Source organism: Lepidochelys kempii, chromosome 14 (genome assembly GCF_965140285.1).
Source record: "Lepidochelys kempii isolate rLepKem1 chromosome 14, rLepKem1.hap1, whole genome shotgun sequence".
Taxonomy (NCBI): Eukaryota; Metazoa; Chordata; order Testudines; family Cheloniidae; genus Lepidochelys; species Lepidochelys kempii.
In genome coordinates, this window is record NC_136393.1 from 40,164,157 (window position 1) to 40,185,331 (window position 21,175).

The 21,175-nt window shown below is 48.8% G+C and overlaps 2 protein-coding genes across 6 annotated transcripts in view; one reads left to right on the plus strand and one right to left on the minus strand.

Moving 5' to 3' along the window:
* LOC140904638 (uncharacterized) overlaps window positions 1–21,175 on the plus strand; it is an 819,798-nt gene that overhangs the window by 83,873 nt on the left and 714,750 nt on the right.
* LOC140895982 (zinc finger protein 311) lies at window positions 1,720–20,032 on the minus strand. Of its 5 annotated transcripts, none has more exons than XM_078848877.1 (5): window positions 19,778–20,032; window positions 19,144–19,201; window positions 8,245–8,371; window positions 7,793–7,906; window positions 1,720–3,164 (listed from the first exon to the last, which is right to left on the minus strand). In XM_078848877.1, exons 2-5 carry the CDS (start codon window positions 19,165–19,167, stop codon window positions 2,227–2,229), a joined length of 1,203 nt encoding a protein of 400 aa, XP_078705003.1. In that variant the 5' UTR covers window positions 19,168–19,201; window positions 19,778–20,032; the 3' UTR covers window positions 1,720–2,226. The 5 variants fall into 5 exon arrangements, with proteins under 5 accessions (XP_078705003.1, XP_078705004.1, XP_078705006.1 ...); XM_078848878.1 differs by having other exon boundaries at window positions 19,144–19,232; XM_078848880.1 differs by lacking the exon at window positions 8,245–8,371 and adding an exon at window positions 3,356–3,497 and having other exon boundaries at window positions 19,778–20,031.

Here is a 21,175-nt window from a genome sequence, read left to right on the forward strand (position 1 = left end):
CAGGAATATCAGGACCCCTGCAGTTCAGGGCCCTGGACAGCCAGGCTGGGTCCAGGCTCCCAGGGGGGTGTCCCCAGAGCTCTGCAGAGAGTGACTCTCCCCTCCCTGCTCCACGATGTGGGCATACCTCTGCCTACACAACCCCGAGAATCACACTGGCCTTTGCTGCTGCTTTGTCACATGGCAAACTCCTGGGTTGATCGCTCCCACTCATGGCTTCTTGTCAGTCTCCCTCACTCACTTGTGCGGTCCGTGTTTGCCCTCCCATATGGTCTCTACATGGCAAATTATTCTCACCCCCACCTACCCAGCTTTGCCATCTCTCCAACCCCAACACCCTCCCCCTTTCAAACAGTTAGTCCAGCCTTTCCTGAACCATTGAATCATAGAAATCAGGGTTGGAAGGCACCTCAGAAGGTCATCTAGTCCAACCCCTTGCTCAAAGCAGGACCAATCCCCAACTACTATAGGGATTATCTGCCCTTATGGCCTTCCCCAACCCCTGCTGGCTTTTCCAACTCTGGGGCCTTTCTCCCCAAGGGCTCCCAGAGCCATTCCCCATCACCGGCAGGGCTGGTCTGTTTCCCTCCAGCTCAGACAATGCCCCAGGGCTTTCATGAACACTTGAACTGAGACACCTGGGCTGGTTGTTTCAGTCAGTAACAAACACATGGGATGTTCTGGCTGCTGGCTGCATTTGTTCACTGCCCTCTAGGACAGGTCCAGGGCTTGGGTTGTGATCAGAGCCCTAGGGCAGGAGTTGGATGGCTCCAGGGTGCAATAGAACTGAGGGGGACGAGAGAGAACAGGAAAGCAAAGTGTTGGGGAACCAGGGGTTCTCCCCGAGACAGAGATTCAGGCACCACAACAGGGAGCTACAGCATCACAGACATTCCCAGGGAAGTGGGGGTAGGATCCAGGCACCCTCTGGAAAGCAAACACCTGGGATGGAGTCTGGCCAGGGGCTCTAAGAGCCCTGCAGCTGCTCTATGCCCATGGGAAATGTCATAGAATATCAGGGTTGGAAGAGACCTCAGGAGGTCATCTAGTCCAACCCCCTGCTCAAAAGTAGGACCCATCCCCAATTAAATCATCCCAGCCAGGGCTTTGTCAAGCCTGACCTTAAAAACTTCCAAGGAAGGAGATTCCACCACCTCCCTAGGTAACGCATTCCAGTGTTTCACCACCCTCCTAGTGAAAAAGTTTTTCCTAATATCCAACCTAAACCTCCCCCACTGCAACTTCTGGTCATAATTCTGCCCTGGAGTTACTGGATTCCTCACTGAGCTGGGCACAGAGCAGATGGGACAGATGCTGGAGATGCTGCTGGGGAGAAGGAGACGGGCTGCTCCCCCTCTGGAAATGTCCCTCTATCCATCATCTCTAGCTGTGGGTGTCCTCTGGGGATCACACCCAGCGAGGGCTCCTGGATTCTGCCTCTGAGGATGTTTCTCTCCTGCTCCCATAAAACCACTTGTAGAGGGGAAGGGAAGACCTAAGGCTAGAGCCCAGAGGCCGTCAAAGCTGCAAGAGCAAAGACACAGATGTGCCTACACTCCAGCTTCCAAAACTGGATGGGCAGAGAAATTAGTGAAAGGACGGAATATGGGGTAATGAGTGATTTCTTCAGAGGGAGACAACTCACCCAGTCTGGGACACTTGGCCTCTCTCCCTCCCAGAGCTCAAGAACCAATGAAATTCCCAGGCTGCTCAGGAAAATGAAATTTGCCAGAAAAGTTTTATTTACATCTTATTTGGGGGGAAAAACACATAATTGAGCAATACTGAGAAAATAATTCAATGAACAAACAAACAATCCACTGACATCCAACTTTCCAGAAATATCAGATCTCTGCTCTTCCCCACCATGCAGAAACAGGGAGAAAATGCCTCCCGGGGCAGCAATTTACAGAATAATCCCAGTGTGCAACAATGTGAACTGAGCCCCTGCCTGAAATAGGGATCGGGAAATCCAGGTAAACTCTTTGGCTCAGTAAAAGCCTCCTCATGACAGAGGGAGCTGGGATGGGATGGGAGAGTGTCAGAATAATGCAATACAGTAATAATAATAATAATGTCACTCTCCTTGTGCCTCCATCCTCCTGAGACACACAGCACACATGTAAATAGTGGTGCCACTTGACTCCCTAGGGCACTGGGAGTTTATTATCCTCTTGGTTCTTCCTATCTCTACAGATGCAGAGAGAGGAGGGGAAGTGGCTGGCACTATTCTGTGTGGTGTTTCATGTGACATGTTAGAGAGTTCCTGGTTTTGTACCTTTCCCCACAGACGGAACATTGATAGGGGCACTCTCCCGTGTGCCTTCTCCAATGGACTTTGAAACCAGATTTACTTTTGAAGCTTTCCCCACAGCCAGGGCAGGTATAGGGTCTCTCTCCTGTGTGGATTCCCCGATGGTCAGTAAGGTGATGGCTGTGACTGAAGCTTTTCCCGCACTCGGGGCAGTTGTAGGGTTTCTCTCCTGTGTGGATTCTCTGATGTATAATAAGGTCAGAGGTGGAAGCGAACTTTTTTCCACACTCTGGGCATCCATAGGGTCTCTCGCCCGTGTGAGTCCTCCGATGTCTAGTGACATGCCCTCTCTGAGTGAAGGTTTGTCCACAGTCAGGACATTTATGGCATTTCTCTCCTGTGTGGACTGTCTGATGTGTAATAAGGCCTGACCTCTGACTGAAGCATTTTTTGCAGTTGGGGCACTTATAGGGTCTCTCTCCTGTATGGGTTCTCTGATGTCTAATAAGGATTGATTGGTCATTGAATTGTTTCCCACACTCAGGGCAGTGATAGGGGGTCTCTCCTGTGTGGACTCTCAAATGTCTAACAAGGTGTTCTTTACAACTAAAACGTTTCCTGCACTCAGCACATTCAAATCGCTTCTCCTTAGTGCAGGTTCTCGGCTGGATCATGGCCTCATTAGGTTCTTCCAAAACTCCCCCTTGGCAAGTGGATTCACCCAGTGTCTTCCCTAGGGGGCTTCCCTGCTGCTTCTCTGGTCTGCACTGTGTTTCTTGGGCTTGTCCTTGCCCAGGAATCTGAGAATCATCCCCTTCACACCTTCCCAGTAACATCCCCTTTGGTTCCATTTGCTCAGGACCTGCCGGACAAGGATTCTCTTCACTGCTCTCACTCACCATCTCATCACCTGTTGAGACAGAAAGAGAATCCACACAGGAGTCAGTCCCTGTGCCAGGAGAAAGGGAAGGTGAGAAAAGGGGAACGGGAAAGTGGGGAAACAATCCAAAATAACTACTGGGAAGACAGACAAATCAGGCGTTGAATCCCACACAAACCCTTCCCTGGAAGAAAGAGAGAAGGGAAAAATCAGCTACCAACCTTTACTGTATTTGCTGTTTTTCAAGATGTTGCGCATGTCTATTTCACTTCACGTCTATTCCGCTTTAGGGGTGTGCATGACACTGTATTCAGAGAGTTTACGGTAGTGGCATATGCGCCATGCATGTCTTCATACATCCAGCTGAGGGAATGAAGGGCAGATATGCCCAGGGCATCATCTCAGTTCATTTGCACCAGCATCCTAACATAATGGACTCTGAAGCAGAAGGGAGGAGGGCGGGTGGTGGAAAAGACATGTGCAACACGTCCTGGAAAACAACCAGTACCGGTTGTGACGCTATATGGATTATGGGTGACCACTTATAATATTATCGATACCAGTATTACAAAATTGCAACGAATCATTTATCAGATACGCCATATAAGGTCCATGTAAGTTATCAGTGGAAAAGTTATGATTTGCTAAATATGATAAGCTTGTTTCCATGTATGTCTCATCTTTGCATCATGAGTTATAAATACATGTGGTATAGTGATAGCTCAACTTGTGCTGTGTATCTGGGTGACACCCCCAGACAGACTGGTATCAGCACTATCCAGCCTGCTTACTGGCCTATCAAGGGCAATCAGCTGTACTATGGACCCATTGAGAGAAGGCAGGGGCTACACCTATGAGTCAGCAGGACATGTAGGGACATGCCTATGGACAGGGGACTCCAAGTACCTTTCCATGCCCATGTGCTTTGAGTTTGTGTTTGGGACAAAAGATATACAAGCCACATGGCAGAGAATAGAAAAAGGCAGCTGCATCACCTCCATTTTGTCTTCAGTCCTGCTCCTCACCTCTGGAGTAACTTCTCTACAAAATAAAGTTTTGACTGATAGACTCATTCAGGTTTTAGATGTGTTCCAGAGGAACTTTTGAGCCAGTAAACGCACCAGTGTTGCTAGGACCCTAACATGTGGCATCAGAAGTCATATAGTATCTCTTTGTATTGACCATTTAACAACTCTCTTATTGTTCTTTTCTTTTCTAATAAATCTTTAGTTTTAGATACTAAAGGATTGGCTGGCAGCGTGGTATTTTGGGTAAGATCCAAAGTAGTATTGATCTGGTAACATGGCTGGCCCTTAGGGAATCAGAAGAACATTTTTTATAGTGAATAGAGTTTTAAGTAACTTCTCACTTTACAGGACTTTGCTGACTGGGAGCCAGAGACTGGAGTGGCTGAAAAGGGGCTGTGTGATGGCTGCTTTTTTCTTTTTAATCTTCTTGATAACTAGTGTGGGGGATCAGGAGCACAGTTTGTGACTGGTTGGTGAATCTACCTACAGTATGTTAACCACTAGTTAGAATCTGCTCTCTTCTTTGCAGCCTGCCCTGACTTTGGCATTTTCAGTGTGGGCTGCCCTAGGCACCCTGGGTCACATGGGTATCTAATTTTTTTTTTATCTTTCAGTGATTCCATGTGTCTATTCCACTTCAGGTGACCTCCAAGCAGTGTTCTGTGGAGGAGGGTTCAGAGTCTATCTGCAAAGCCACTGCAGACCAGCCTTTCCAAAGCTAGCACAGTCTCCGGAAGTGGCTGAAGTGGCACAGTGCTTGGGAACAGTGTGAATTGAAGACCAGGTCACTACCCTGCAGATATCTGGGATCGAAATATGCTTTAAAAAAGCTGCCGAACATTCAGTCAGTTGGAAGGTAGTTTTAACTTTGCAACATCATAACTTGTAGTGATATGAGAGGTGATCCATCAAGAAATGCACCATAAGAGAACCTCCTGCCCTTTCATTCTCTTCACGCAGGAAACAAAGAATTGAGGCAAAGACTGAAACTGTTTTGTCCTGTCCAGATAAAAGGCAAGGGCATAGCAGACATCCAGCAAATGCTGTTTTTCCTCAAGCTTACATGAATGTGACTTGGGGGAAAAGGGAGGTAAAAAGATGGTTTGGTTGAGATAGAAATCGGTAACCACCTTCGATAAAGAATGTTTGATGAGGCCTTAAAGCAACTTTATCCTCATAAAAATAGTGGAAAGAGAGGTGGGGGAAGGGGTATGAAATTCATGCTTGTGGTTTCCAAACCCTTCTAGTGGAAGCAACTGCCACTGGAAAGGCGACCGTAACTGATAAATTAGGCAGGCCACTCGTCTGGTATTAAACCAAACAGTCCTGTTTTTCTCGGGTGTGTTCTCATCCAGTACTCAGCCAAAACTGGTTTTGTCCAGTACCAGATGGGGGATGCCATTCTGAAGAGAGTGTTGTTCTGCCCCTGACAGCATGACCTTAGACATAAGGTCATGCTGGTGGGGGCGGGGCGGCGGGCTCTTAAAAATTCCACCCCCCATGTGGCGTGAGCTCACACACACCATGCATGAAAAGACACTCTGGTAGGCATGGGGTCATGTCAGCAGGGACAGGCTCATGATGTTTTGGGACGTACCGGAACGTCCCATATTCTGGAAGCATGCGAGTGGCCACCCTAAGATAAGTACTGAAGAGGACAAAAAGTCATCGGCTCAAAGGGAGAATCCCTGGAAGAGACCATACTAAATTCTACTCTTAGGGTGTGTTGGCATCACAACTTGAGAAAAGACTTGTGAAAGAAATAACTAATCTTATCTACAGAGCATGTCTTCACAGCACAGCTAGTTTGAGGTATAATGTGAGTCTTACCCTGAACTCAACTCCCACCCACACAGAACTTCTTTGAAAACAGTCTGGAGAAGCCAGCCTAGAGACTGGAGGGATGCTGCATGGGTTCCAGTCCAGCTATTGCATGTACCCGTATGATACGGGGTTCATCTGCAAGATCATGGAGATCTATGTCTAGATCTACCATTGTGGTATCATCTCCATCGAATGCTCTATTTTGTCACTGAAGAATGTAATGGAGAGAATCTAGATCTCCCTCTAAAGTAAGAAGTATAAAGTTCTTCTTCTGAATCCAGTGATTAATATGGGCAGTCAGTTGCCACCAGTGGTGATACTAGGAGGAATCACCGGAGTACAGCCTCTGGAGCTGTGCCTGTCGGCAGAAGGTTTAAATGTCAATACTGATGACTTGAGTCCTATCAGAACCATCTGTGTACAAGAAACCAATACTGGAGGCTTCAAAGGTACAGAGGACCCCATGGCTGATGGTATCGGTCCTACAGACATTCTAGCCAGTGCTGAGGGCAGCTCTGGCTGTAATAAAGGCTGTAGCCTATGAGTAGTCAGAGTTGGGTCTTGTAGCAGCCAAGGGGAATCCGGGACCAACAGAGCAAATCTCATGACATCTCAATAATATTTTGGCAGAAGTTCATGATTCTAATAAATTGTCAGAGCCATTCTCAAGGATACCTGCACTGGTCCTGGAGTCAATGGCTGTATTTCCTGCCCTGATTTCACTGTTGGTACTGGGGAGCACCTAGTCTCTACTTGTGCTGTAACCTGACAGTTCCCATGAGGACTCTGCTGAGGCTTTTCAGTTCCCAGAGTCTGATTCTGAAGAAGAAAAGCTCGTTGATTTATAAGTCTTACCCTGAGACTAACTTACAGCTCTTACAAGACATGGTGGGAGAAGGGGAAAAATTCCTCTTCTCTTGTGTCTGTCTGACTTCAAGCCATGAGGTGAGTGAGAAAGATCCACAGGAGAACTCCTGTCCTAGGACAAAGCACTGGACTCCAGACAACTGAGGTCTGAGAAGGGATGCACAGCACGCTCCATATGGTAATATTTTACTCTTATGTCCCTAGATTTTTGTGTTCTCCTCTTGAAAGATCTACAAATAGAGCACGTGTCTCTCATTTGCCCCTCAGTGAGGCAAAATAAGCAATGAGTGTGAGGGTCGTTCAGTGGATCAGACACCCTGCAAGTGAGACAGTGCTGAACTCCAGGAGACTTTGGCATAACCAAGCTCTCTGGTACCAAGTAAAAGAGCCCCAGAGAAAAACAAGAACAAAAGCTTCATAAAATAAGAAACAAACAAATATCTGGTGGGAAAAACATGGCTAAAGAAGAAGCTACTAGAACTATTTATATGGAGAAAAGGTTTACTCAGAAGAAAAAAAGGGAATCCATGAACAACAGCTAATGGAGAGCTCCGACCACCAGACACTGGTGGTGAGAAGGAGCTGTGAGGCTGCTGGGGTGGATGCATGAGGACATGCATGGCAAACTGACAGGTACCACCAGGGAAAGCTCTCTGGCTACAGATCACTAAGCATTCACACACCTGGAAGGAGAACACCCAATTCTTCCTCCACATCCCATCTGAACACTCAGGGGGCAGGGAGCTACTGCCAGGTGTCAGTCAGGATGCGTGGAAAGCCATGAACTACATCTGCCAGGAGGACACGACACCTGCTAGGCACAATCCTGACCTGGGGGCAATAAGTTAGAACTAGAGGAGCTCAAGGGGCCTGCGTGGGAATCTCAGCACTTTAAGTCAATGAGGAATGGTTTCCACATGCGTTTAACCAATCTCTCACCTCTGGGAATGTTTCTCTGGATCTCTCTAGCCTGGGACCCCTGGAGATCAAGGACCCACAGCTCTTCCCCTCGGTCCAGCTGGGAGATCACGCTGGGCTTGGGAATTGGAAAACCTGCTCCGGGAAAAGAAATTAAATGAGATTAGAGTTTTACTGTTGTTCTGAGACAGCTGTTTCCAGATGTGCTGTGTAGGTGGATGCCTTGTATATAGCAAAGGGATGGGAAAGTGTTCCTCGAGACCCTTTGGGGAGGGCAGAAGGGGATTCAAGGATCTCCACACACTGGGGGATTTTATGACTCTGGCACAGCATCACTGTGCAACCTGTTTACACTTTCCTAACCCTGCTGAGCCTGGGACTAAGGAGCTGATCCCTCTGAAACCTGAGCAGAAGGCAACCTGGGCACTTCAAAGATGCCCAGTTTCTAACACCAAAGGCACAGGAATCCTTACCCAGCGAGGTCATATTCCTGTAATTCTCCTGCATGATGTCCCCATACAGAGCTCTCTGACCCGGGTCCAACAGTGCCCATTCCCTCTCAGAGAAATACACAGCCACCTCCTCGAAGGTCACGGGCATCTGTATCAACAACAAGAGTCCCCCACTCAGAACCTGCTGCCCCAGCCACTGCCCCCCAGGTTCAGTTGCAGAAAGAGCTGGGAACATCCCCCTCGGCCACAGAGAGCAGGAACATTCCTCGGGGGGGGGGATTTTGGAAAGATTAGATGAAAAGCATGCTGTTACTGTGGTGCAACAGCAATGACCAGAGCTACTGATTTTATCATGGATCTCACAGTGTTTATCTAGGATTTGAAAAATTTCTCACCATCGCACCATTCCTGGCAGTGAAATCGCACATTTTCCCTTTTTCAAAATGGCCACCTTCTCCCGTTGGGAGGAGGGCCGGAAGCTAAAATGCCCTTACTCAAGATGGTCACCACTGCCCTACCCTTTGGCATGTGGAAGGCAGGCTGCCCCTAGTGAAGGTGGCCACCAGCTCCCATTGTTTTCATAGCATCATAGAATCATAGCACTAGAGGGGACCTCACAAGGTCATCTAGTCCATTCCCCTGCATCCAAATTAAATATCCATAGAATCATAGAATATTAGTGTTGGAAGAGACCTCAGGAGGTCATCTAGTCCAACCACCTGCTCAAAGCAGGACTAACACCAACTAAATCTCTTAAAAACCAGGCCTTAAAAATCTCTAAGGATGGAGATTCCACCCCCACCCCCCAGGTAACCCATTCCAGTGCTTCTACTAGTGAAACAGTGTTTCCTAATATCATAGAATCATAGAGTATCAGGGTTGGAAGGAACCTCAGGTGGTCATCTAGTCCAACCCCCTGCTCAAAGCAGGACCAATCCCCAACTAAATCATCCCAGCCAGGGTTTTGTCAAGACTGACCTTAAAAACCTCCAACCTAGACCACCCCCACTGCAACTTGAGACCATTGCTTCTTGTTCTGTCATCTGCCACCACTGAGAACAGCCTAGCTCCATCCTCTTTGGAACCCCCTTCAGGTAGTTGAAAGCTGCTATCAAATCCCCCCTCACTCTTCTCTTCTCCAGACTAAATAACCCCAGTTCCCTCAGCCTCTACTCATAAGTCACGTGCCCCAGCCCCCTAATCATTTTCATTGCCCTCCACTGGACTCTCTCCAATTTGTTCACATCCCTTCTGTAGTGGGGGGACTAAAACTGGACACAATACTCCAGGTGTGGCCTCACCAGTGCCGAATAGAGGGGAATAATCACTTCCCTCAATCTGCTGGCAATGCTCCTACTAATACAGCCCAATATGCCATTGGCCTTCTTGGCAACAAGGGCACAGTACTGACTCATATCCAGCTTCTTATCCACTGTAATCCCCAGGTCTTTTTCTGCAGAACTGCTGCTTAGCCAGTCTGTCCCCAACCTGTAGCGGTGCATGGCATTCTTCCTTCCTAAGTGCAGAACTCTGCACTTGTCCTTGTTGAACCTCATCAGATTTCTTTTGGCCCAATCCTCCAATTTGTCTAGGTCACTCTGGACCCTATCATAGAATATCAGGTTTGGAAGGGACCTCAGGAGGTCCCCTAGTCCAACCTCCTGCTCAAAGCAGGACCAGACCAAGAACCGTCCCTTATTTTTGCCCCAGATCCGTAAATGGCCCCCTCAAGGATTGAACTCACAATCCTGGCTGCACCTAGTGAAGGTGGCCACCCGCTCCCATTGTTTTCAGGGAGGCTGAAGCCAGGCTTTCTTGGGGAGACGTGATTGGGGCTCTGCGGTTGGCAGACTGTGTACATAGCTATGAGAAACAATGGGAATGTGTGGTGCTAGAGGTGGGGACAGGAAGAAGCAGGTGGATGGAGTGTGTGTGGGAGTGAGCTGGGCAGACTGGGAAGGTCACAGGGGGCATGTGTGGAGGGGCAGGATGCAGAGGAGGATCCTTAGTAATGCATGTTGGGGCTGGTAAACTGAGGAGGGATGCGGGGGACAACAGGGAGTCAGTCTGAGGGGGGAAAAAGGAAGATATGTGGGATAGAATGAAAAGGGTGCTGGTGGATGTGTATGTGGGGAGAGGAGCTTAACCAAGGACTGTGCAGGGTCATGGTGGGGGGCGGGGGGCAGGCTGAGGAGGACACAGAGGGATGCGCATTGGGGGAGGTATGATTAACTGGGAATTTTCTGTAATATTTTCATGACTCCCCTGTGCATGCCTCAGTTTCCCTCTCTGCTTTACATTGCTATCCAGTGGGTGCAGGAGGGTTAACGCTGTTCCTGGAGCAGCAGAGAAGACATGCGGGGCCAGAGAGGGGGTTCAACCTCGCTGTCTAGGGTGGAATGACTGATCACTAAAGGGCTGGCTGGAAACCAACCCCCAGATCAACGGAGAATCCAAAAAGACAGTGGGAGCCCCCGGGGCTGGGACACTCACCCCTGGCAACCAACGACCCAGAGGAAGGGGATTTCCCCCCATGGCTGGGATGGGAAGCTGAGCCGAGGCCCCAGAAAGAGAACAAAGGGGAAAGGTGTCAGGTGGCCGTGTTAGGTGCTGCCTTCTGGAGAGACAGAGCTCTCGCCTTGGACTGACAGAGAGTATGTCTACACAGCAAACAGAAACCCACTACTTGCCTGTGCCAGTCGATTTAAGCTCACGGGGCTTTGGCTAAGGGTCTGTTTCATTGCTGTGTAGATTTCTAGGATCGGGCTGGAGCCCCAGCTCTGGGACTCTCCCACCTCACAGAGTCCTAGAGCCCAGGCTCAAGCCCAGATGTCTACACAGCAATGAAACTGCTCAACAGCCCAAGGCCCATGAGCCCGAGTCAGCTGGCATGGGCTGGCATGGCATGGGCTGGCATGGCATGGGCATCAGCTGCGGGTGTCTAGTTGCTGCATAGACACATCCAAAGAAAAAGAGCCAGTAATGGAATGCATCACAGCTTGGCTGGCTGACTGCACTGACTTGGCCAAGATGGGCTATGGCTTAACCTTTGCTTCTCTTTGCTAACCTTGTGGGCTTCCCTATGCTGGGTCCCAGCGGGCTAATACACCCTGCTCTGTTTGGAAAAGGCTGCCGGGTGTCACTGCAAATCCTGGCTGAGGTGCCTTGGGCCCTGCAGAGTGGGCAGGTTTCTGCCCAGGAGTCTGGCTCCTTTGGACTCACTGGGCAGAGCTCATGGCTGGAGCCCAGACACTTGTTCTTGGAGGCACTGAGGCCATTACAAAAGGGTGGGACCCCTTGGTGGTCTGGGCTACTGAGCGGGGGCAGGAGGCAGACAAAGGAGGGGTCACAGGGGAATGTGTTTGTGAAGGGGTGGGGGCAGACCAAGGATTGGACAGGAGGATGCATGGGGGATGAGTGGGAGGTGAAGAGGCAGACTGTGCCTTGATGGTGCACAGGGATGTGTGTGTTGTGGGGGTCTGGCAGGAGGTAACTGGAAGAGGCCTCAGGGAGAGGTGTGTGTGCGGGGGTGGGATAATCAGCAGGAGACAGGGAGGAGTGGTAAATATGCTGGAGGGTAGGGACAGGATACAGAGGGATACAAAGGAACCTAGACAAATTAGAGGATTGGGCCAAAAGAAATCTGATGAGGTTCAACAAGGACAAGTGCAGAGGCCTGCACTTAGGAAGGAAGAATCCCATTCATTGCTACAGACTAGGGACTGAGTGGCTAGGCAGCAGTACTGCAGAAAAGGACCTAGTGGTTACAGCGGACAAGAAGCTGGATATGAGTCAACAGTGTGCCTTTGTTGCCAAGAAGGCCAATGGCATTTTGGGATGTATAAGTAGGGACATTGCCAGCAGATCAAGGAACGTGATCATTCCCCTCTATTCAGCATTGGTGAGGCCTCATCTGGAGTACTGCGTCCAGTTTTGGGCCCCACACTACAAGAAGGATGCGGAAATATTGGAAAGAGTCCAGGGGAGGGCAACAAAAATGGTTAGAGGGCTGGAGCACGTGACTTATGAGGAGAGGCCCAGGGAATGGGGATTATTTAGTCTGCAGAAGAGAAGAATGAGGGGGGATTTGATAGCTGCTTTCAACTACCTGAAAGGGGGTTCCAAAGAGGGTGGATCTAGATTATTCTCAGTGGTACCAGATGACAGAAAAAGGAGCAATGGTCTCAAGTGGCAGTGGGGGAGGTTTAGGTAGGATAGTAGGAAAAACTTTTTCACTAGGAGGGTGGTGAAGCACTGGAATGGGTTACCTAGGGAGGTGGTGGAATCTCCTTCCTTAGAGGTTTTTAAGGTCAGGCTTGACAAAGCCCTGGCTGGGATGATTTATTTGGGGATTGGTCCTGCTTTGAGCAGGGGGTTGGACTAGATGACCTTCTGAGGTCCCTTCCAACCCTGATATTCTATGATATGGGAGGCAAAATGAAGAGGATGCAGGGGAATTTACTTGTGGGGGTAGGTGGGTAGCAAGCTGAGGAAGGTGCTGCGGGCATAGAGGTTCAGAGACACACTGGGGAAGAGAGGGAACAGGCAGCAGGTGGAATTGCTCAGTGGTTTGAGCATTGGCCTGCTAAACCCAGGGTTGTGAGCTCAATCCTTGAGGGGGTCATTTGGGATCTGGGCCAAAAATTGGGGATTGGTCCTGCTTTGAGCAGGGGGTTGGACTAGATGACCTCCTGAGGCCCTTCCAACCCTGGTATTCTATATCCCAAAATAGGTTGTGTGTGCCCCTAGGTAAATGACCGGCCTATTGGTCCCTTAATTTGTCCTCCCCAAGGTATACATTTCCAGGGTTGTTAAGGAAAACGCTAAAGGACACAGATATAACCTTCAGAAAAAGTAACTGACCCGGGCCATATGCTTTCCCAAACAACAACGTATCTTTTTATTAAACTAATAATCCCTACTACAATCTAATCTAGAAATAGAAAATAAACACAAATCCCTTACTACACACTATGAAGCATTGAAACTGTAATAGCATACAATTTAAATTATTCTAAGCAAAACACTTTGCTACAAATGGCCAGCGTGTAACAAATTGCTGACAGCAGTTCTTAAATTGCTTCAAAGTTTACATAGTTAAATTGCAGTCAGTAACACAATTTTATACTTATACTCTACTATAATTAAAAAAATAGCAGGCTTACTTTATAAATCCGTTAGTAACCCTTTAAATCACTAAAAGAAAAGGCGTACTTGTGGCACCTTAGAGACTAACCAATTTATTTGAGCATAAGCTTTCCTACACCTCACTGTAGCTCACGAAAGCTTATGCTCAAATAAATTGGTTAGTCTCTAAGGTGCCACAAGTACTCTTTTTCTTTTCGCGAATACAGACTAACACGGCTGTTACTCTGAAACCTTTAAATCACTGTTATTGCTTTATAAACCCTTTGGTATTTTTCTTTAATCGCTATTGCTGTTCAACCCCTGGTCAGTCAGTTTTGCTCCGTTCCGGTTTTCTTTCTCTCTCTGCAGCACCTTTTCTAATATGTTTCCAGTAGCTCCTCTTTCGCTTCCTCGGCTGGCCCCTAATTTGTCCCACTTTTCCTGACTGTCTGTCTCTTTCTTTCTAATCCAAATCCTCCTGCATGCTGGCTCTCTTCTAGTATAACTTTCTAGTCTTAGAAGCAATTACCTCATTCGCAGATGCTCAGTATTAACCACTATTTCAGAGCTGTGATTGACAGCTCTGATGTTTAGGACAAATTTTAACTGATATGAGTGAGCTGTAACCAGCCAGCTGATCAGCTAATAAACCTGCTTCCTCACCCCATACTCAGTAGCTACTAATTTTGCACATGCTCACTACGACTCTTTACCTCAGAGGTGTGATTCTGTCCATACACACACACTCATATCCAGCTCTTTGCCAGGGGACCATCTTAGAAATTATGGACTTTTTGCCAATTAGCTGAATTTTTCACCCTATCTCAGTACTGAGCATGCTTAAAGTCGGCAGCATAGGGTGGAGCAGCTCTTGTCCCTTAGGGAACGGATGGGTAGGATCCCTGGGGGACTAAAATGAAGGGGAAAGGAGTCCAGGAGAGCTGGCTGTATTTCAAGGAATCCCTGTTGAGGTTACAGGGACAAACCATCCCGATGAGTTGAAAGAATAGTAAATATGGCAGGCGACCAGCTTGGCTTAACGGTGAAATCCTAGCGGATCTTAAACATAAAAAAGAAGCTTACAAGAAGTGGAAGGTTGGACATATGACCAGGGAAGAGTATAAAGATATTGCTCGGGCATGTAGGAATGAAATCAGGAGGGCCAAATCGCACCTGGAGCTGCAGCTAGCAAGAGATGTCAAGAGTAACAAGAAGGGTTTCTTCAGGTATGTTGGCAACAAGAAGAAAGCCAAGGAAAGTGTGGGCCCCTTAATGAATGAGGGAGGCAACCTAGTGACAGAGGATGTGAAAAAAGCTAATGTACTCAATGCTTTTTTTGCCTCTGTCTTCACTAACAAGGTCAGCTCCCAGACTGCTGCACTGGGCATCACAGCATGGGGAGTAGATGGCCAGCCCTCTGTGGAGAAAGAGGTGGTTCGGGACTATTTAGAAAAGTTGGACGAGCACAAGTCCATGGAGCCGGACGAGTTGCATCTGAGAGCGCTAAAAGAATTGGCGGCTGTGATTGCAGAGCCATTGGCCATTATCTTTGAAAACTCGTGGCGAACGGGGGAAGTCCCAGATGACTGGAAAAAGGCTAATGTAGTGCCAATCTTTAAAAAAGGGAAGAAGGAGGATCCTGGGAACTACAGGCCAGTCAGCCTCACCTCAATCCCCGGAAAAATCATGGAGCAGGTCCTCAAAGAATCAATCCTGAAGCACTTACATAAGAGGAAAGTGATCAGGAACAGTCAGCATGGATTCACCAAAGGAAGGTCATGCCTGACTAATCTAATCGCCTTCTACGATGAGATTACTGGTTCTGTGGATGAAGGGAAAGCAGTGGATGTGTTGTTTCTTGACTTTAGCAAAGCTTTTGACACGGTCTCCCACAGTATTCTTGTCAGCAAGTTAAGGAAGTATGGGCTGGATGAATGCACTATAAGGTGGGTAGAAAGTTGGCTAGATTGTCGGGCTCAACGGGTAGTGATCAATGGCTCCATGTCTAGTTGGCAGCTGGTGTCAAGTGGAGTGCCCCAGGGGTCGGTCCTGGGGCCGGTTTTGTTCAATATCTTCATAAATGATCTGGAGGACGGTGTGGATTGCACTCTCAGCAAATTTGTGGATGATACTAAACTAGGAGGAGTGGTAGATACGCTGGAGGGCAGGGATAGGATTCAGAGGGACCTAGACAAATTGGAGGATTGGGCCAAAAGAAATCTGATGAGGTTCAATAAGGATAAGTGCAGGGTCCTGCACTTAGGACGGAAGAACCCAATGCACCGCTACAGACTAGGGACCGAATGGCTAGGCAGCAGTTCTGCGGAAAAGGACCTAGGGGTGACAGTGGACGAGAAGCTGGATATGAGACAGCAGTGTGCCATTGTTGCCAAGAAGGCCAATGGCATTTTGGGATGTATAAGTAGGGGCATAGCGAGCAGATCGAGGGACGTGATCGTTCCCTTCTATTCGACATTGGTGAGGCCTCATCTGGAGTACTGTGTCCAGTTTTGGGCCCCACGCTACAAGGATGTGGATAAATTGGAGAGAGTCCAGCGAAGGGCAACAAAAATGATTAGGGGTCTGGAACACATGAGTTATGAGGAGAGGCTGAGAGAACTGGGATTGTTTAGTCTGCAGAAGAGAAGAATGAGGGGGGATTTGATAGCTGCTTTCAACTACATGAGAGGTGGTTCCAGAGAGGATGGTTCTAGACTATTCTCAGTGGTAGAAGAGGATAGGACAAGGAGTAATGGTCTCAAGTTGCAGTGGGGGAGGTTTAGGTTGGATATTAGGAAAAACTTTTTCACTAGGAGGGTGGTGAAACACTGGAATGCGTTACCTAGGGAGGTGGTAGAATCTCCTTTCTTAGAAGTTTTTAAGGTCAGGCTTGACAAAGCCCTGGCTGGGATGATTTAATTGGGGATTGGTCTTGCTTTGAGCAGGGGGTTGGATTAGATGACCTCCTGAGGTCCCTTGCAACCCTGATATTCTATGATTCTATGATTATCTGTTCTGAAATAGAGGTGAGGCAGATAAAATGGAGGCTGGAGAATTTCTCTAGTAGCAGACTGAGGAGAGTGCTGGGGACATGTAATTTGAGAGGCTGTGACAGGGTCCCTAGAGTACATGCTGGACTGTGCGACTGATGAGCCCTCTGTTCCACCAACCTGGACCGCCTCTCACTCTGTGATACTGATGTCAAGCTACAAACATCTGACAGGCACTGCACTTACACCGACATCCACAGGCAGGGACATACTCAACTGTGTTGCCTGAACAATCTCCCAGCCACTCATGAACCATCAATAGAGAGACTCCAGCCAATTCCCCCCAGCTCCGCAGTCTTGCATCCCCGACTGTGTAGATAAATCTCTGCATTGAGCATCTTCACATAACTTTCATATGACTTTGTATTATGCCTTTGTTTTCATAAAACTTTGTATCAGATCCTGTCAGGGTTCCCTCCCCACTCTGAAGTTTAGGGTACAGATGTGGGGACCCGCATGAAAGACCCCCTAAGCTTATGTCTATCAGCTTTGGTTAAAACTTCCCCAAGGGACAAATTCTCCCTTGTACCTTGGATTAGGTAAATGCTGCCACCATCAAGTGTTTTAACAAAGAATCAGGGAAAGGACCACTTGGAGTCCTATTCCTCCAAAATATCCTCCCAAGCCTTACACCCTCCTTTCCTGGGGAGGCTTGAGAATAAACAAGATGAGCACAGACCAGCTTTGGTTTTTTTAGGACACTAAAGATCGGATTCTTAAAAAAAAAAGAAAAAAAAAAGAGCTTTATTACAAAGAAAAAAGGTAAAAGAAGCACCCCTGTGAAATTAGAATGGGGGCATTTCATGCGGGTCCCCACATCTGTACCCTAAACTTCAGAGTGGGGAAGGAACCCTGACAGATCCTTATATAGAAAACTTTGTATTGAGCCTTGGTATAATGTTAAAAAAATGTCTTTTTACTAGGCATAGAACAAGATTCCCCCCCACACACCCCTTTTAATCAATTGCCCTGTTGTATGAATGAGGTGTGAATGAGTAAAGGCGTGGAAGGCAAGTACCTCCAGACAACTGCAACAGTTGGAGAGGGGATGGAAGCCAGACCCAAGAACAATAAAACTTGTCAAGTGGGCTCACTAAAGAAGAGCAGACATATTGGTGGCTTTGGGGGTTAGAAGCAAGCAACTTCTTTTGAAAACACCCTCTTTGAACAGCATTGGGACAACATCCAGAAGGAAGCAGCACAAAGGACTAACGGACACAGATACAGATTTTGAATCTGGTATAGATTTACATGAGAGGGAAGCTGCTATAAACGTGAGGTGTCTTGCAGAGGACCTTGGGTTTTGTCTTGTCAACATCTGAGCATCGATCCAGATCGACAGAAGCCTGGCTCAACCCCTCCCCCATCTAACTCATCTGGCCAGTGAAGTTAAGGGGAGCAACTAGTTGGTAACAACAAGACGGAGCGTTTGTGTGTGTATGTGAGATGCATACGATATATATTACACTCATGCAATGATACAGTGTTGATTGATACATGTATTACCAATAAATGTGGTGTTTTGCCTTATTCTTTCTGAAAAGATCCTGTGCAGTACTTTAAGTACAACAACTGTACTGTCTTGCACTGGTCAGAAGCCTGGTCAGCGTAAGTTCATTACCTAGTTCGCCACTTTATCAAAGGAAAGTGGAAATGCACCAGCTTTTGTAATCTGAGATTTCCCAAGAATTTTAGACACACACACTGGTAAGGATAAAACATTAAAATAAGTCTATTAACTACAGAAAGGTTGTAAGTGATTATAAGTAGTAGGCATAAAGGTCAGATATAGTTAACTTAAGAAAATAAAAAGTAAACATGCATTCTAAATCCTAAACTTTTAGTCTAAGCAAGAGTTGTATCAAACAGCTTTTCTCATTCTGGCAGATGGTAAAAGCAGGTTACAGGTCCTCAGTACATTGGCTGAGACTAGCCTTCCAGCCTGGGGCCAAACTTCCTCAGTTCAAAGCCTTTGTCTTTCAGCCATGCTTCCAGGTGTTGAGATGGGGATGGGGGGAAGGAGTCAAGTGATGATGTCACTGCCTCTCTTTTATACTTTCTTCCAGCTTGCTGGAAATATATTTGCTGTAATGTGGATTAGTTTTCCACTATGGTGTACGTGCCTTCTCTGGGCTATGGAATCATGTGTTGAAGACTGATTAACCTCCTGGGTATTGATGGCTACTCCTTTGTTGTAACTGAAAGGCCTATTATGGGTGATCCCAACCTCACAACATATTTCAGTAACACATATGGCAATCCCTCACATACAATGCTAGCACATACACTCCAACAGGGTATTAATGTTCAACAGATTAAGGCTTTTAAAATGATATCTTACAAGGCATACTTTGTACAAAACATATCCTACTCATATCACAGCGGTGAATATGGGGGTGCCAGGGTGCTACCTTGAGGTAAAGAGTGCCTCAGAGGCACACTGGTGAAGGCACAGGCAGCACACTGAGAAGGATGCTGGATATGTGGGGGGGGAGGGGGGAAGGAGAGCGGGGAGGTGCATGCCAGGGAGGGGAGTGGGGACAGGCGACTGAAGTGTGTGTGGGGTATTTTATTGCTTAAAAGCTGGTGATATTCAGGCCCATCTCCTGACATTAAAGGCTTCCAGCAGGAATTTCATTTACTGGTCTCCCCTCTGTATGTCCTGCTCCCTCCCCTTCCCTTACCACCACACATTCAGGCAAAGCTCCCCTACCACCCACACAACCCCCTGATAATCCACTACCTGAGCCGAGTCCACTGCAGCCATTTCCCTTCCCTGGCCTCTGGGTTGATGTGACAATCTGGAGCAAAAGGTGATTGTTACTCTGCAGCCTGTCAGAGGGCAAAGGGCTGGGGAGAGGTTTCAGAAGGGGCTTTAGTTCATTTCACACCCTGATTCCCCCCAGGCCATGCACAGACACGCTGGACTCTGCCCTGCTGGGAAAACCCTCAGCCATTTCAATTGCCCTGTTGTCCTGGATCACCCTTGAAATTTGCTCCCACTGTTATTTCCATGCACCCCCATCCCCCAGCTGAATGTGCAAATGGCATCTCTGTGCACAAGAAAGCCTCGCAGGGGATTCCCACATTTGGGGGCGGGGGGTGCACATTTTGCCTCCGAATTTTTGGGAGTGCCTGTTTTCCACGGGTAGCCACTAACCCAGCCCTCCCCCGCCTTTCCTTAGCTCTTCTCACTGGGGACTTTCAAAGGGCTTCACCCCCTCGGCCCCTGTGCGGTGGGTCAGGCTCAGCCCAGAGCCCTGCGGCAGAGGCAGCCGAGATTGATCCCCTGCGCCCTTAGCCGGAGCTCCGTCACCCGGAGAGTTCGCAGCGCTTTGCGCCCATCCCCGGCCCTTTCCCCGGGTCTCCCCCCTCACCTGCAGGCCGGCCCCGAGGGGCGCTAGGGAAGGGCTCTCCCCGCACAGACCCCGCTGGGGCGCAGCAGCGGCTCAGGGCTCCCGGCTCACAAAGCAGGAGGCGATGGCAGGGCGGGTCTGAGCCAGGACGGGCACCGCGCAGGAGCCGGGTCGGAAATAGCTCCCGGCTCTGTGCGCGAGGGCGCCCCGCCCAGCCTCCCGGGAGAGCCTCTCCCCGGCGGGGGCAGAAGGTCCGTGCGGGGGAGGTCTGGCCAAGCCTGACAAGGGGAGCGCCGAGCTGTTCACCCGCCCGCACTGCAACGGGCGGCGATTCGCGCCGGACGGGATCGATCTCTCTGGCTGCCGCTTGCAGGCTGAGCGCTCAGCCCCTTGGCTCAGCGCGCGCCTGCTGCGGGGCCGGGTGGTGGCGCCTGCGGCCGTGAAGGACGTGGCCTCGCTCTGCTCTCACCCCCACGCCGGCCGGGACCTGCCCCAGGGGCTTGTGGCGGGGAGAGGCTGTGGTGCAGGAAATGCAGCGACAGGGCTTGGAGGGGAGCAGGATCGGGCCCCAGCGAGGGGTTCTCCCTCTGCGCGTGGGCAGAAGGGGAGGGGTGAGCAATAAGGAGATGGAGGGGGATAGTGGGCAATGCAGGGGCACCCTTTCAGAGTTGTAGCCTAGGGTGCAACTTTAACCATGATCCCTTTTTCTTTCCCCCATCACAGTGACCTTATGTCTACATCGTGGGGGTCAGGCTACAGAGCTGTTTAATTGTGGAGCAGACTTTTGGGCTTGGGCTGGAGCCCTGGCGCTGGGACCCTCCCACGTCCTGGGGTCCTGCCAGCCTGAGCCCGAACATCTACACAGTAATTAAAGGTTTCAGAGTAGCAGCCGTGTTAGTCTGTATTCGCAAAAAGAAAAGGAGTACTTGTGGCACCTTTGTTAGTCTCTAAGGTGCCACAAGTACTCCTTTTTACAGTAATTAAAGAGTCGCATAGCACAAGTCCAAGGCAGCTGATACAGGCTAGCCATGTGTGTTTAAGTGCAGTGTAGACATACCCACAGAAACTTTTGTTCTCTCCTATGAAGTGCAGGTTTACTGAGTTATTTCGCAAAAACAGGAAGGAGTGGGGTGGGGCCTGGGGCTGAGCAGAGGGGTTGGGGGGGGGTCTCTGAAATTTTTTTAATCACAATGGGGGTCCTCGGGTTGCTAAAGTTTGAGAATCACTGGTTTAGGGAATCAATACTGGCTCATTTCCCAGTGTGGACCTTTAAAGATGTACACAGTCATAGGTGCATACAAACACGCACACTCACAGCGGAAGTTAAGACAACGGAAACATCTTTCCATAAATAAAAGAAAAGTCAGGTACCTAAGATTAGAAAAAGGTTTGACTGTTTTCTGCTTCATTGGTCTTGGG